The sequence below is a fragment of the Coregonus lavaretus genome (genome assembly GCF_964263955.1).
Source record: "Coregonus lavaretus genome assembly, chromosome: 10".
Lineage (NCBI taxonomy): Eukaryota > Metazoa > Chordata > Actinopteri > Salmoniformes > Salmonidae > Coregonus > Coregonus lavaretus.
This window is the reverse complement of record NC_139997.1, coordinates 31,739,105-31,755,653: the sequence shown is the minus strand read 5'-3', so window position 1 is coordinate 31,755,653 and position 16,549 is coordinate 31,739,105. Positions and strand designations below refer to the sequence as shown.

Here is a 16,549-nt window from a genome sequence, read left to right as displayed (position 1 = left end):
TGCAGCCCTCAGTGTGTTGTTGCAGTGTTGTTGGTGCCAGACAGTCTCTACCCAGCTACCCAGTCACCAGAGAGACCACAGAGGGGGTCGGGCTGTGACTGTTCTGTTCTGTGGGGGCCAAAGTCAGAACAGAGCCCTTTGGAAGACATCCATATCCACCTTTGGGTCAGGGGCTGGGGAAAGCCTTTTTGAATCTAAGCCGCATTTACACAAGCTTTTCACAAATCAGAGCAGATATTTGGCCAATAATTGGGCAAAATATCAGAATCAGGCTGCCTGTGTAAACGCAGCCTAGTACACTGTAATGTGTTGTAAGATGACGTGTCAGCCACAGCCGCTGATGTACTGCATGCACGCAACATTCTGGCTCACCAACACACACACACTCAGATGCGCACACACACACATACTTGCCAGGCGGTACTCTAGCTAATGGGATATTTATTGTGGTTTAGTGCAGCGGGCAGGCTGTAGTGCTGGCAGGCCCTAATGACCGCAAGTTCATCCTCTTCACACACACACCCCGTACTGACCGTGAGTTCGTCCTCGTCTGAGTTGAAGAGGTTGTCCAGGTCGTTGATGGACACGGCCAGATCTGTCTCATGGATCAGACTGGTGGAGGCAGTGCGGGCGTGTGCTGCTGCCCGCGCTGCGTCTGGAGGGGGGAGAGAAGGAACACACAGGGATTAGGTTGGTAACCCATCTGTAGCTCACGCTCCCAAATATACCACAACATCAGAGGCTGTCAGTGTTACATGTGGGCCTATTCCTGAGGCTGCATTCAATAGCTAGTACACATATATATGTGCTATAACACCCTAATAAAACAAAACCTACTAATGCGTCTACATGCCTGAGGAATCTAGATAAGACTTTACCATTACAATTCATATGCGGTATAAGCTATGCATACGCCACAGCAGGATGGCTGAGACTGACTGACTGCATTTACTGTTGCTGAGAGAAGCCCATGACAGACAGGTGGTAAGCTACATTATGGTTCCACCCCATCATCAAAGGCTGGCTTCGACTGCTACTGCTGTCACTCAGGTAGGCTGTGGACCCAGGTAATGTCCCTGTCATCTAACAGCATAAAGTTGCACAGTACAGCAGAGACAGACAGAGGATCCTTACCATCTGACGGACCTGCTGCTCCATCCTCCCCCTGAGAGACAGGGAGAGAGAGAGACATAGAAAGAGAGAGCGAGACCAAGAGAGAGAGAGACAGAGAGAGTGAAAGAGACAAGAGAGCGAGAGAGAGAGACAGACAGAGAGACAGACAGAGAAAGAGACATAGACAGAGAGAGAGACATAGAAAGAGACATAGAAAGAGAGAGGCACAAAGAGAGAGAGAGACGGAGAGTGAGCGAGAGCGCGAGAGAGAGATAGAAAGAGCGAGAGAGAGACCAAGAGAGAGATCAATATTGTGCACAAAACAATGCAAAGAAACAGAACCGATAGGATATAGCTGATCAGAAACAATCAAAATATATTGATAATGGATAAAAGGCAATAGCAGATACAGTCAATATGAAACTGTTGTTGTTTTATTTACAATAAACACAGTCTAAACCACATAACAAGAGGGAAATCTCCTGCCTAACTGTAGAAAGTACACAGGTGCCTCCAGCCCATAAGAGCTGGGCTGCTCTCTCAGTCTCAGTGGAGAATAGGTTTATTTTTGGCAGACTTTAAAAAAATAGAGAGAAGAGAGAAAAGAAGGGAACGAACAAACGTCTCTGTACTGACTATACTAATGAGATTTCCAGACTACCAGTGTATGTGAGAAATGCCATGGCCTCCTGGCCCAGGGAGGGAGGGAGCCCTAATGCCACGACACTACGTCAATATCTCTCAGGGATAGGGCTGTGTGCTCTTGTGGTTCTCTGTGGCTCAGTTGGTAGAGCATGGCACGTGCAACGCCAGGATCGTAGGTTTGATTCCCATTGGGGCCACCAATACAGAAAATGTATGCATGCTTGACTGTAAGTCACTTTGGATAAAAGCATCAGCTAAATGGCATATATTATATATTATGATGGGGCCTCCGTGTACATGGCAGCCAGGACACGCATACACAGTCACACACACACACAAGGGGTTGGGGCTGAAGGAATGGGAATGGCATGTTCCAGTGGCCATTGATTTCATTACGCTCCAGGGGCTCTCTCTCTCTGTGTAAAGGGCCTTTAATCTGTTTCCTTTGAAGGCCTGCTGCACGACAGCAAAAAAAAATAAAAAACTGCAGAAGACGAAAACCTATAAAAACGCACTAATGACGCCAACTGGCCCCTTATCAATAACTGACCCTTGGCTGGAACGCTGGAGCCTTCCGTGTGTGCGTGCGTGAGTGCCTGTGTTTGTATGGATGCGTTCCAGCCTTGCGTCACACTACCCTTATTATTCCAAAGCTGTCTGCATGAAAGAGTCCACTCTCTCTCCCCCTCTCGCTCGCCATCTCCGGCCATTTTATCTGAGGGGTCAGGCACTTATTCAAAAGATCCTGCCTCTCAAACGCAGCCATTTCAGTCTGTAAATCCAAAGAATGTGGATGCTCTAGTGACATGGCGACCTCATTGTAAAGCAGAGGAGAGGAGCCTGCAGCCGCTGAACAACACAGTTTAGAACAGCGATTATTTTTTACTCGGGTGTCCAAGTAAAACATTTTATATATATATACTTTTATGAATAAATACTCCAGTCTGAACTTAAACGACTTAAACCAGGTAAAAAGTGTGTAGAAATTATAATGAACTTACATTTTTAAATAATTGTTTTCAATCGCAGTATTTTCAATATAGAGCTATTAGCGGCGTTGATTTTGTGGTCTCAAACCAGAGTTTATTAACATTCTTCATTAATAATATGGGCAAAATGTAAGTAGTGACAATGAAAGGTGGGAATGTTGTTCCCTTGTCATATAATTGCTACATTTACAATCAGTATAGCATTAAAAATAGTTTTCCAGATTGTATTTTGGTGATTATTTTTTTCGCAATGTGAATATTAGGTCGCCCTGAGAAAACCTGCTTGAATTTGGGTTCCAAGGCAAAACCAGTTGAGAACCACTGGTTTAGACTTTAGTAGAGACCAGTCAGTCAGTGTGATGTTCATATTGTGCCCCACAGTACAGCACTACTAGAGACTACCCTTTCCTGTTTTCTCTGCTGCTACTGTACGCCCGGCTCCACTAGTAAGTGAGTGTACTGTTTTGTTTCATAGGCAGGGGTTTCTAGTCAATGTTCACTCTAAGCTGCACGCGTGCATGGGCGCGCAGCTCCCCCGGGACTGCCACCCAGAAGAGAATAAATATCACCGCAGAGAAGCACGAGATTGAATTTCACTCAACTTTCTAGAGTTCTAGAGTTAACCCTATCAACGTTTCCCTTTACTGTGGGAATTGTGATCGAATCAACACAATATTAGCCACTTCCAATGCAACATAGCGAAACAAAGAGAACTATGCAAGACTTAGTATGTAAACTAACTACAGTGGGGAGAACAAGTATTTGGGGAGAACAAGTATTTGATACACTGCCGATTTTGCCGGTTTTCCTACTTACAAAGCATGTAGAGGTCTGTAATTTTGATCATAGGTACACTTCAACTGTGAGAGACGGAATCTAAAACAAAAATCCAGAAAATCACATTATATGATTTTTAAGTAATTAATTAGCATTTTATTGCATGACATAAGTATTTGATCACCTACCAACCAGTAAGAATTCCGGCTCTCACAGACCTGTTAGTTTTTCTTTAAGAAGCCCTCCTGTTCTCCACTCATTACCTGTATTAACTGCACCTGTTTGAACTCGTTACCTGTATAAAAGACACCTGTCCACACACTCAATCAAACAGACTCCAACCTCTCCACAATGGCCAAGACCAGAGAGCTGTGTAAGGACATCAGGGATAAAATTGTAGACCTGCACAAGGCTGGGATGGGCTACAGGACAATAGGCAAGCAGCTTGGTGAGAAGGCAACAACTGTTGGCGCAATTATTAGAAAATGGAAGAAGTTCAAGATGACGGTCAATCAACCTCGGTCTGGGGCTCCATGCAAGATCTCACCTCGTGGGGCATCAATGATCATGAGGAAGGTGAGGGATCAGCCCAGAACTACACGGCAGGACCTGGTCAATGACCTGAAGAGAGCTGGGACCACAGTCTCAAAGAAAACCATTAGTAACACACTACGCCGTCATGGATAAAAATCCTGCAGCGCACGCAAGGTCCCCCTGCTCAAGCCAGCGCATGTCCAGGCCCGTCTGAAGTTTGCCAATGACCAGCTGGATGATCCAGAGGAGGAATGGGAGAAGGTCATGTGGTCTGATGAGACAAAAATAGAGCTTTTTGGTCTAAACTCCACTCGCCGTGTTTGGAGGAAGAAGAAGGATGAGTACAACCCCAAGAACACCATCCCAACCGTGAAGCATGGAGGTGGAAACATAATTGGGGATGCTTTTCTGCAAAGGGGACAGGACGACTGCACCGTATTGAGGGGAGGATAGATAGGGCCATATATCGCGAGATCTTGGCCAACAACCTCCTTCCCTCAGTAAGAGCATTGAAGATGGGTCGTGGCTGAGTCTTCCAGCATGACAACGACCCGAAACACACAGCCAGGGCAACTAAGGAGTGGCTCCGTAAGAAGCATCTCAAGGTCCTGGAGTGGCCTAGCCAGTCTCCAGACCTGAACCCAATAGAAAATCTTTGGAGGGAGCTGAAAGTCCGTATTGCCCAGCGACAGCCCCGAAACCTGAAGGATCTGGAGAAGGTCTGTATGGAGGAGTGGGCCAAAATCCCTGCTGCAGTGTGTGCAAACCTGGTCAAGACCTACAGGAAACGTATGATCTCTGTAATTGCAAACAAAGGTTTCTGTACCAAATATTAAGTTCTGCTTTTCTGATGTATCAAATACTTATGTCATGCAATAAAATGCAAATGAATTACTTAAAAATCATACAATGTGATTTTCTGGATTTTTGTTTTAGATTCCGTCTCTCACAGTTGAAGTGTACCTATGATACAAATTACAGACCTCTACATGCTTTGTAAGTAGGAAAACCTGCAAAATCGGCAGTGTATCAAATACTTGTTCTCCCCACTGTACGTAAGAGATTTTGTTGTAGGCAGAGCGCATCGGAATAGGCACGACTCAGGCACGTACTCTACACAGATCGGTGCGCCATAACCAATCAGAGCTGCAGTAACCCTATATGCAAATAGACCATTGCCATATTTGAATTTGTACCATTCACTCTGAACTGGACTGTTTTACAGCATGAGCGGTCGTGATTATTATGCGCTTGTTTTGAGATCAAAGCGAGAGCTGCACGTAGCCACGTGTGCACATTTGTTCATATTCTTTGCTAGTTAGTGAGTTGTTAGTCCAGTTATAGCTAATTTGTAGTCAGCAATGTGGGAGTGATTGCTTCCTATTTTGTAAAGTGGTTTCTTGAATCAAACAACAACAACATTTTCAGTCATCTCCTTGTCTGAAGGACAAGTAGATAAACAGGTTAATGTCAAGCCCTGCAGGTTTTTTTCAAAAGTCTCATGGAATTGGCTGCTACTGTAGACTGAATGAAATAACCACTATTTTCATTTTAAAATGTTATGTGATGCATTTTCTCCATTGTTTTTAATGGTAGGCCACTCTGATAGGCCTACATTATGATGAAATAGCCACAGTAGCCTACTTGGCCACTGTTAAAACTGTAACTTAAAGCAGGTACAGCCTCAGTGTTCACAACGTTCAAGTTTGTGTTCAGCAGACCTGAAATTTGCTCAGTGCCTAAAAAACTTAGAGGGAACATTGTTTCTAGTGGTTCAACTAGAGCACGTTTGAGCTTTGACAGCATGCCAACCTCCTGCACACACACAGACAACTCAGCGGGATGGGGACATTGGCCAATTTGGCAATGGCAAGAGAGTCTATGGCACACACCCAGTCATGAACACACACATAAAAGTGCACAAAACATAGGCCGTCGCTTTGCAGCGTCATCAATGCAGAGTGAAGCATGACCAAGGGGGCAAGAGTTAGCTGAGGTAACACACACACCCCATGTGCTCAGCAGATTGTGGAAGGGCTCCACTGCACATAGTGGCCACTGGGGGACCTCCTGTATCAGAAGCAGTGCAGCAGTAACAGTACAGTACCACACATACGCACGCACGCACACACAAACTTGAGGGAGAAGAAAAAAGCTCAGCAGCCCTCGTGAAATAAAACAAAATACAAAAAGGCTATTTTAAACGTGCACGGTTCAGTAAGTCAGGTTTATTTGGCCTGTTTAAGCCACAGCCAACACAGCGCCTCCCTCCCCCTCCTCCATGCCTCACAGACAAGCAGACAGGGAGACAGGCAGACAGGGAGACAGGCAGACAGGGAGGCTGCCACTGCCAGGCAGCTCTCTCCTATCCCCACACCCACACACTCCCCCCTGCTCTCCCCCTAGTGCTGGGGCCGTTTCCACAGCTAACAGGTGGTCCAGATTTGGAAACAGAGAGAGACAATATTAAGACAACAGCCTGAGCCCACATGGCAGGGGAGAGGGGGCAGATAGAAAAGACACAAACTAAACTAAATGAGAGGGAGGAAATTAGAGGCATAAAACTATTTTGGCATCCCTCTGCTGGGATAACAATGGGAGTTGGAGCTGGCTTCCTGCGCAGTAGATCTGGGTGGGAAAAAGCAGAGTCCAGCTAGCGAGACATTTACAGTGCAGGATCGCTTATCTTGTGACCCTTAACTGAACCCTTCCTGCTGCCTGACCATAAAGGCGGTCACAAACAGTGGCATGTTGGCGGCAGCAGCAACAGCGATGGGAGGAAATGATTTGCCTCAGCCGCCCCAGTTGATGAAGTTGTAACTTTAGCCCTACCTTGTGTTTCTTCCCAGGCTGGCGCTCGCCGCCCGTCTTGTCCTTCTTGTCGGAGAAGGAGAACTTGACGTCCCCGTCCTCGAAGGCGTAGGGATCCACCTCGGGCTCGTGGTCGTCATCGTCGGTGATGGCGGCGGCCAGGTACTGGTTCCTCTGCTGGAGGTACATCTGCACGCGCTCCTCGGACACCTTCAGAGGCCGCTTGGAAGTGGCCATCAGCCTGGGTGTGGACGGGGACAGGGGGCGATTCATTAGGACAGACAGGGCCACAGAGTGCAGTCTATCAACAATAGTAATCCATCAACATTCATGTGGGGAGGTAAAGCAATGCATGTCTCTTTTTCAATGTAATCTGTGAATCATTGTGTTTCATGTGTCTGTGTTCTAGTTGTTGATGTTGTGGTTGTTTAGATGTTACCAGACAGTGAGCCCTGCCGGGCCTCTCTAAGGGGGAAGGGAGGGGGAGTGACCAAAGGGGAGTGAGCCAGCTCATGTAGGTCCTCTCTCTCTCCCTCCTCCCTCTCTCCGGCCAGGCTGCGATGTGAGGTGACAGTGCGCAGTGGCCCAAGCCAGAGATTAGCATCCATTCAGAGCAATGTCCCTGCCGCCAGGATTACTCCCTCCCTACCTCTGTCCCGCCATCCCTTCCCTCCCTTTCTCCGCACCAGAATAGTCCTTTTGTCCATAGCCCTGCCCACAGCACTGTCCAGCAGCCATCCCTGAAATGCATTACCCCTCAGATACTTCCCAACACCGCTCGGCCCTACCTGCCTGCTCTCCGGCCCATCCTCCCTCTATCCCTTAGTCTCTCTCTCTCTCTCTCTCTCTCTCTCTCTCTCTCTCTCTCTCTCTCTCTCTCTCTCTCTCTCTCTCTCTCTCTCTCTCTCAGTCTCTCTCTCTCTCTCTCTCTCTCTCTCTCTCTCTCTCTCTCTCTCTCTCTCTCTCTCTCTCTCTCTCTCTCTCTCTCTCTCTCTGTGTGTGTGTGAAGCGACACCTCTTTTCTGACATCAAGGCTTCGAGGATGCCACTCTCCTTCACGTGTTCAGGGTGGAGAGGAAGGAAGAAGGGGGGAGTTGTAATAGAGGGGGCGTGTGTGTGTGTGTTGGGGGAGATCAATAAGCTCTCTCCAGTCTGTGCTGCAGTGCTGGCCATGCACATTAGTGATGTATGATGTCAAAAGGGCACATAGCGAGAGAGTAACGTGCCGTATGCGCCACCAAACATTCTGAACATTCTGAGGCACGGGCGGCGAGGGGGAAGGGAGGGGAGGGGAAAGGGGGAGGTGAGGGGGGAGAGGCCTGGTTGTGCTCTTTCAAAACACTTTTTTTCTAGAATGTTGGAAGTCCTTAAAAAGGGACTTGTCTGTCTGTGTACCAGAAGGGATGAAAATGTAAATGTCTGGGGGCATCTAGCACCCTCTATGGGCAATAGTGGGTGTTCAATGGGGAGATAAGGATGAATGGTGAATTAATGAATGAATGAATTAATGGGGAGATACACTCACTCAGTGACAGACACCACCTCCTGTCCTCCCGAGGCCTCGTCTCTCTCCCTGTCCCTCAGCTTGTCCCCAGGCAGCGTTGGCATCTCGGCCTCTTTCCTCCTGGGCAGGTTGAAGAACCTCCATGGCGCAGGGGAGCCGTCCTCCTCCAGGTTTACTGCAGAGCCTACATACATGGTGGGCTCCAGGGGCTCTGAGGGGTAGGACGCGTGAGGGTGGTGGAAGTGCTGGGCCAGGCCGTCTAGCCTCCGGGGTTCCCCCTCGCCACCCTTCTGCCCCACCAGGCAGGGCTCTGGGGGCGGCTGGTAGAAGTGTTGACTGTGGGGGGTTGAAGGGTTCTTCATGGAGCCGTTCCCCGTCTCCTCTCCTCGGTCACAGGGGTGGGGGCTGAGGGGAGGGGGCTGGGGGGAACCAGTCATCTCTGAGGAACCGCCGCCGCTACCCACCCCTCCGCCATGCAGCTGGGGGGGCTTGGTGATGCCGTCAGAGGGGCGGAGGCCGGAGAAACGACCCCCCGCTTGCTGGGCCCTCATGGCTAGCCGCTGGCCCGCCGCCACCTCTGTCTCCATGGTAACGTCATCGCAGGCAGCACTGCGGTGGTGGAAGGGCGTCTGCGGCCTCTTGGTCTGCTTGTCGCCCTTCTCGGGCTTGTCGCCCCCAGCCTTGTGCTTGGTGGGTGGTTGGTTGTGGGTGGGCTGGCCTGCTGACTGGGGCTGGCCCGGGGTGCTGCCACCTCGCTGCTTCAAGGACTTATGCCTGGGAGGACACAGAGGAAGAGGAAGCATGCAAGACATTAATAAACTAACAATAATGCCATTTGTTAGCATTCGTGAACATTCATTAGCTCAATAACTAGCGTTGAGCAGCAACACTAATCTAGCTCAATCAATAACCAACAAGAAATTGAATGAAGCTGAATCTGTGGGAGCCGAGTAGCAATTGAAAAGCACGGAATCAATTAAGTGAACAAATGAGTTCCTCTCAAATCTAATAAACTCCTCATGTCATGTTGATGTTACTCTAACAAACATCTTAAACTGATGTTATTATTCTGCACTCTATTATTCCCTAACCAAAACCATGCATTTCATCTAGAATAGAGCATTCCCCCAGCGCTGAGTTCATTGGGGAGAAAACTAAGTGAAACCCTTCTGAACATGACCCAGGTGGGAGGGAGGCCTGTTTCTTGTTGGGTTTAAATGGCCTGGAACGTGTTGTGTTGGTCCCCGGCCCTCACGCCCCCTCAGGCGCCCTATGACAAACACACACACACACTTTCCCCAGTCTAGGCCAGGGGAGAGCCAGCCACTAAGTAAGAACCAGTGTTGTTCACCTCTCATTTTACTGTAAGGGAACCAAGGAGCAACAAGTCCAAAGACAGACTCTGATACTGACAAGTGGATGTGGGGGAGTTGGGGGAGGGGTGCTGGGGGTCTACTCAGGGTCAGGTCAGCTGGGGATGGGTGTTGTTATTTGGCCATTGGTGTGTCAGCATGGTAACTGCAGGCAGCTCGTTCTCGTGGAGCAGCCAGCATGTTGACGGCTAAGCTAAGCTCTCCCTCTTTTATGGTGGGAGGGAGGGTTCTATTGTCCTTCCCACTACTTGGAAGGATAAGAATGGAACTGCTTAACTGTCGGCAGGCAGAGAATGGGCAAGTCGCAGCGAAAACAACATGCAGAGTGGGTAAACACCATAGACTTAGATAGACGACTCATCTTTGTATCTATCCCATTATGGCGTCTGTGCGAGCACGGGCACCGCCATTGAGGCTATCTCCATTTTGAAGTAGTACATTTTCTTCTTCTACTACTTCTATGAGTTGGTAAACAAACTGAAAGTGTGCATACTGTCACCTGGAGTGTATTATTTGAACAGGTATGAAGCCAAGGTTGCCGATTTCCTGCCACCTGCAGTTATGGAATGTTTGCTCATGGGTATAATTCATTGGCTGATCCCTCCTGATGACCTGGATTTTGTGATCCTTCTTTAACCCATATGAAGTCCCACCCAGTTGACTACTTCAAAATGGTGAAGTCCTCAATGGTGCTTCCCATGCTAAAACAGGCTTTTGGGCACTAGAGTTGACTATCTATGGTAAACACACACTCTCACAGACACACACCAAGCCGATGGCCATTAGAATTTGTGCCGCACACACAGGGTCTCCCTTTTCAATGTTACCTCCCATATGCTGGGTTCCCTCCAACCAAATAACAGCTCTAGCCAGAAGAATGAGACTTCCCCCAGCTCTGTCCTCACCTCCTGTACACAGCCTGCCTGCCCTAACACCACCAGTGCGGAGCAAGGCGCTCCCCCGATCTATAGTGAAAGTGCTCCTAAAGCAGAAACACACAAAGCAAACGCTCAGAGAGACAGCATAAAAGTGCAGAGTGTCAAGCATCTATTTCTGTGCGAGCTGCAGCGTGACGTGTGTTTTTGCGGCTGTGTGTGTGTGCACGTCTGTGCCAGGAGACAGCAGTGGGACATGCTGACTGCAGCTTTTCCCTTCAGAGAGAACACATGCACGCGCACACACACGCACAGGGCTGTGATAATGTCTGACTGTCTGAGTCCCAACCCCAACAGAAACAGCCTGGCCACAGTCAACCTCGCATCCACACATTAACTAGATGCAGCAGATCATTTGTCAACATTAGGCTCTACAGACACACTCTCCATTTTTAGAGCAGACATCTCCCTAAACAGGCCTTCTAGAGGTCAGACTGGCCCCTGGGTCTCTGCAACGGCATCCCAAATGACACCCTATTCCCTACATAGTGCACTACTTTTGACCAGGGACCATGGCTCTGTTCAAAGTAGTGCACTATGTAGGGAATAGGGTGCCATTTGGGACAGACGCTGTTTCTGGTGAAGAACAACTGCTTTAGCCCCACCAAGAGAATACACTACAACAAGCCACTTCAATCCTGACAGGGTTGTCACTTAACAGAGGAATAGAGATGAATGTCATACGTATTGACATTAAAATACTTCTCACATTTTAGACTGATGTGTTGAACGCTGTTTTGTTGAGTAAGATTCCAATGAAAATGAGTCAACTTCCCTTAAAAGGCAAGCTTGTGTCAACACAAGAAACTACAAGTATATCCCATTACAGAAGGCTTAGGGTGCAGGTCCCTAACCAGAGATACACACACACACAAACAAACTGCATTGTTCACCTGGAGCAGTTGCAGTGTGACCTCTGTGCTGACTCTACAAAGTCCCAGGTTCCTACTTTCTCCATCAGCTCCTCCTCACAGGTACCGTTGGCTGTCGCTGAGAATTTACGCCTGGAGAAACACACACAACACATAATTTTTCTTAGTTACTACAGGCTACTTCTGTAAAATATACATTTGGTAAAAGAAGCACCAACATTAAGGCTTTATTAACTATTTAATGTCAGTGGTGTGTTTATGTTATATGACAGACATATTTGGCAAATGTAGATACTGTATATATTCTCTAGGCCAGATGTCGTGGAAATTACTACCAGGGACACCTGAAGTCAATATTAAATTAATCGTTCTTTATTATCAGCAAGCTGGAACGGTTCCAACAAACTTAATGCACCATAGTACACGTCGGTCAGGAGCTCCGCCGGGGCAGTCCCGTTAGTTCTCTTATATACTGCTTACACAGACAAGTTATATTTGCATGATTTAGCTTATTCATTATTCATCATTAATTCATCATTAACTTTTGGATCATGCATATGACCGACCAATACCCCCTGATCATCCGCCTGTGGCTGAATCTAGTTGATTATTCCTGCTCTAGGCTCTGTTGAGTGTGTCTATGACAGGATAACCATGCATGTGTGTGAGGTGTAGACATAGCTTTCCTGTCAGCTGTGTGTGAGCCTGTGCTCGTTGACAGTGTGTGTGAGCATGTGTTTGTGTGCATCCTGAGACAGTAGCAATTGTACTTGTTCTAGGACTTTGTTGAGAGTGTGTATATGAGACAGATGTACTTGTTCTGAGCTCTGTTGATATTGCACTCCTGCCAGACCCTCTCCACCACCTGGCTGGCAAGCCTGCGAGGGATCTTCCCCCCGTGGTGACTGGTGCTGTCCACACTGAAGCCGTCCACAGCCAATGACATCTTCACCCACTTCTGAGCCGACTGGGAGTCCACTGGGGGAGGTAGGAGGTGGGAGGGAGAGGTTATGAATCGTCTCACCGAACCACAAGTGGCAATATTTATTGTCCTACAATAACCAGCTTTGACAAGACACCTCTTGTCCACTGCACACTATATAAGTGGGACATACATGTATGTCACATCAACTCTCCAGACACATTTTTATATTATCTAATCTATTATTATCTAATGAATATGGTATATCTTATTTACATAATATATCCTATACAGACTGTCATTTAAATAAACATCCATAGGTTTGTAAATACTTACTTATTGTACCTGTCTGGGCCTCCTCGGGTGATGTGGGGGGCGTGAGGGTGACCGACGAGATGGCGGGGTCTCGTTGGGATGCAGGCACTTGGTGGCCACCCGAGTAGACGGTGGTGCAGTGGGAGGACCCCTGGGGGGCTACAGCTGGGATGTCAGACTGGGGCACCAGCACCAGGCAGGCTGGGTACACCATCCTCACACCACCTGGACCAAGAGACAGACACACACTCACGGTTAGCTACATGGGTCATCAAATCTGCATACATTTTTAGTATGTGATTCCTGAGGGAATTTAACCTCCATCCTTTCTTCCCTGCCATATAGCAGACTTTTAGGGGAGACTGTTCTGTGTAGGAGAGAGTGTCTTACCGACAAGGACCTCCACAGCGGCCAGGGAGTCGTCCTCCCAGTCCATGTCCTCCATCTTGTCCTCCGATGGCGAGCCGTGCTTGTCCTTGTCTTTAGAGCTGGGGCTGATGGGATAGAACTGGTTCCACTCCTCAATCAGTTTCTGGGTGGGAGGGTCTGACAGCTTGAACGACTGACCCGTCAGAGTCCCGTTCAGACCAAACGGACTCAGGATGACTAGAGGGAGGGAGGGAGAGAGAGAGAGGGGGGGTGAGAGAAAGAGAGATACATAGTCAGTCTCACTACAGAAGCTGTGTTACATCAGAATAAATCCCCCCATCCTACTGCATACATCCATCCCCCACCATTACGACCACTCTCTGATCTATTACCCCCCCACATACTTTCATCCATTTTCCTTCCACCTATCACCCCTCCATCCCAGCCCATCCAGTGTTAATAATGTGACCTTTCCCCAACACAATTCTCTCTCTCCCACCAGCACACGGCTGGCCGAACACTTCCAGAGACATACAGCAGCCCATCACTGGCAGGCCCAGGCCTCTCAGAGCCTATAAACAGGACTGTATAAAGGACTGATTCACAGCACACACAGACAATGAGGTAGAGACTGGACAGGATAGGGCAGGGAGTGATAGCTAGCACCGACAGCGTTCTGACCAAGCAGACTCCCTTTACAACACCTTCAGTACAGACACACATACACATACTGTATCAATACTGTATCAAATCCGGGCTAGACACCAAAGCATAGACAACCCCCTCACAGGTTAGGATAATCATTAACAGATAAGGAAGCATAAACGGAGAATGGTACATTTATAGTAACTGTAGCAATTATGGAAATAATCCCAAATAATTCAATTTTTCCCATATTCTTGATGAAGAATGTTAATAAGTTCTAAAAGCACTGGTAAAAGCTCTATATTGAAAACACTGGGATCGAAGAAAAATAGTTCAGAGATTACATTTTTTAATCACTTTTTACTACTTTCTACCTGGCTGTAGTCGTTTAGTAGTTTAAGTTCCGACTTAATTATTATTTCTTTACTCAGACACCCACGACCCATTCAAAACCTCCCACGACCCACCACTTGAGAATCACTGTTGTAGTGTATGGCCCTGTCCCTGTGAGTATTGATCTGGTCTAGTGGCTCACTGGCTGGACAGGATGGAGCTTCCAGGAGGGAGAAGGGGGGGGGGGGGGGAAGAGAAGGCAATCTCACAGGGAACACAGTGAGACAGACAGACACAGACAGACAGACAGACAGACAGACAGACAGACAGACAGACAGACAGACAGACAGACAGACAGACAGACAGACAGACAGACAGACAGACAGACAGACAGACAGACAGACAGACAGACAGACAGACAGACAGACAGACAGACAGACAGACAAAGAGAGAGAGAGAGAGAGTGAGAGAGAGAACATCTAGAACACACAGAGTGCTGGCCAGCTAAACACAAGCCACTTAAGGTCAGGATCTTTTAAGGAGAAGGCTAGTCGATCTATATTCATATTCCCACCACACTGATATTGGGTGGAGAGGCCATAGTAAGTAGTAAGTGGATGGTGACCGCACCAGACAATTGAGTGAACATCCAGTTCCCTCAGAGACTACAACAGGAAACAGACAGACTGACTGACTAACTGACTCATACACACCTCTTATGTCCTATGCGGTCCATTCCAGAACACAACCCTGAACCCTCTCGAGCCCGGTCCTGGACTTCATTCATTGTAACATCCAACAACTGCTTCAGCAGAAATTGATTGACTATTGAGGGAGAACAGGCTGTCGTAAACCTAAGGTAATTTGCATTGCAGGAGCACAAGCACTACACGTCACAGGGAGAGTTTGAATGTAATTAATGTTGATATGATCACGACATACCCTCTCTCTTTGTGTGTGCATTTCTCCATCTCCCCTTCACTCTCTCTCTGTCTCCATCTCCCCATCTCCCCTTCACTCTCTCTCTGTCTCCATCTCCCCTTCACTCTCTCTGTCTCCATCTCCCCTTCTCTCTCTCTGTCTCCATCTCTCCTTCTCTCTCTGTCTCCATCTCTCCTTCTCTCTCTCTGTCTCCATCTGCCCTTCTCTCTCTCTCTCTGTCTTCATCTGCCCTTCTCTCTCTCTCTCTGTCTCCATCTCTCCTTCTCTCTCTCTCGGTCTCCATCTCCCCTTCTCTCCCTCTCTGTCTCCATCTCCCCTTCTCTCTCTCTCTGTCTTCATCTCTCCTTCTCTCTCTCCCTCTGTCTCCATCTCCCCTTCTCTCTCTCTCTCTGTCTCCATCTGCCCTTCTCTCTCTCTCTCTGTCTCCATCTCTCCTTCTCTCTCTCTCTGTCTCCATCTCCCCTTCTCTCTCTCTCTGTCTCCATCTCCCCTTCTCTCTCTCTGTCTCCATCTCTCCTCTCTCTCTCTCTGTCTCCATCTCCCCTTCTCTCTCTCTCTTTCTCCATCTCCCTGAAGACATGTCAAATATGCTCAGATCAGTTAAATGGGCTGAGAGTTCATTACATTCACTCTGCGCTGTTTTATGAGGTCATATCCTGAAGAGGCTGGAGCGCTCTACTGCACACTAAACCAAGCCTGTCAGAGGTGAGTGGTGGGGGAGAGAGGGAGGGAGGGAGGAGACTAGCAGACGTCAGCCCTTATCTGCCGCTACGCTCAATCTGCTAAAACAGACACCCAGTTAGTGGCTAGAACACACACCTGCACACACCCTAGAAATTCAGCCTTTGGTTTGTACTGATTTCAAACACACTATCATTACCCATTGGTAGAGGGGGAGTGCTCTGACATACAGTACTGGTCACATCAGTGGTCCCACCACAGTGCATTAAACACTGTCTTTAATTGAAGATAAACATATTTGATGACCAGAGGACAATTGACTCCACATTAAACCATTTATCCATTTGCCTGTGCAATATGGCACCAAACACATAGAGCAGCATGTCTTTCAGTCTGCCAGCTCAAGTCCCATACATGCTATGGACAGGTTGGTATATTGGTAAAAGAGCAGAGGCAGTACAGTAGCTACGGGTCTTGTCCACTATCTGATAGACTTGACCTAATCCTGATCTAGCATTCATCTACACATCCAAGTATAACTTATCAAATAATTAAAAGACAAGCATTGTAATTTTGAATTCCGTAAAGTGAGTCTGGAAGAAGTAAAACAATTGTTGTCTATCAATGACAAGCCACAGGGGTCTGACAACTTGGATGGAAAATTATTGAGGATAATAGCGGACGATACTGCCACTCCTATTTGCCATATCTTCAATCTAAGCCTACTAGAAAGTGTGTGCCCTCAGGCCTGGAGGGAAGCAACAGTCATTCCGCTACCCAAGAATAGTA

General features: G+C 47.9%; 1 protein-coding gene across 1 annotated transcript in view; it reads right to left on the bottom strand.

Moving 5' to 3' along the window:
* Positions 1–16,549, bottom strand: part of LOC311135611 (mediator of RNA polymerase II transcription subunit 13-like) — a 104,662-nt gene that overhangs the window by 22,404 nt on the left and 65,709 nt on the right. The window contains exons 5-12 of the mRNA XM_084169624.1: positions 13,181–13,396; positions 12,812–13,015; positions 12,369–12,531; positions 11,575–11,685; positions 8,395–9,147; positions 6,891–7,110; positions 1,135–1,165; positions 534–655 (exon numbers count right to left, since the gene is read on the bottom strand). Of these exons, the coding sequence (XP_084025750.1) occupies positions 534–655; positions 1,135–1,165; positions 6,891–7,110; positions 8,395–9,147; positions 11,575–11,685; positions 12,369–12,531; positions 12,812–13,015; positions 13,181–13,396 (1,820 nt within the window). The remainder of the gene's footprint in view (positions 1–533; positions 656–1,134; positions 1,166–6,890; positions 7,111–8,394; positions 9,148–11,574; positions 11,686–12,368; positions 12,532–12,811; positions 13,016–13,180; positions 13,397–16,549) is intronic.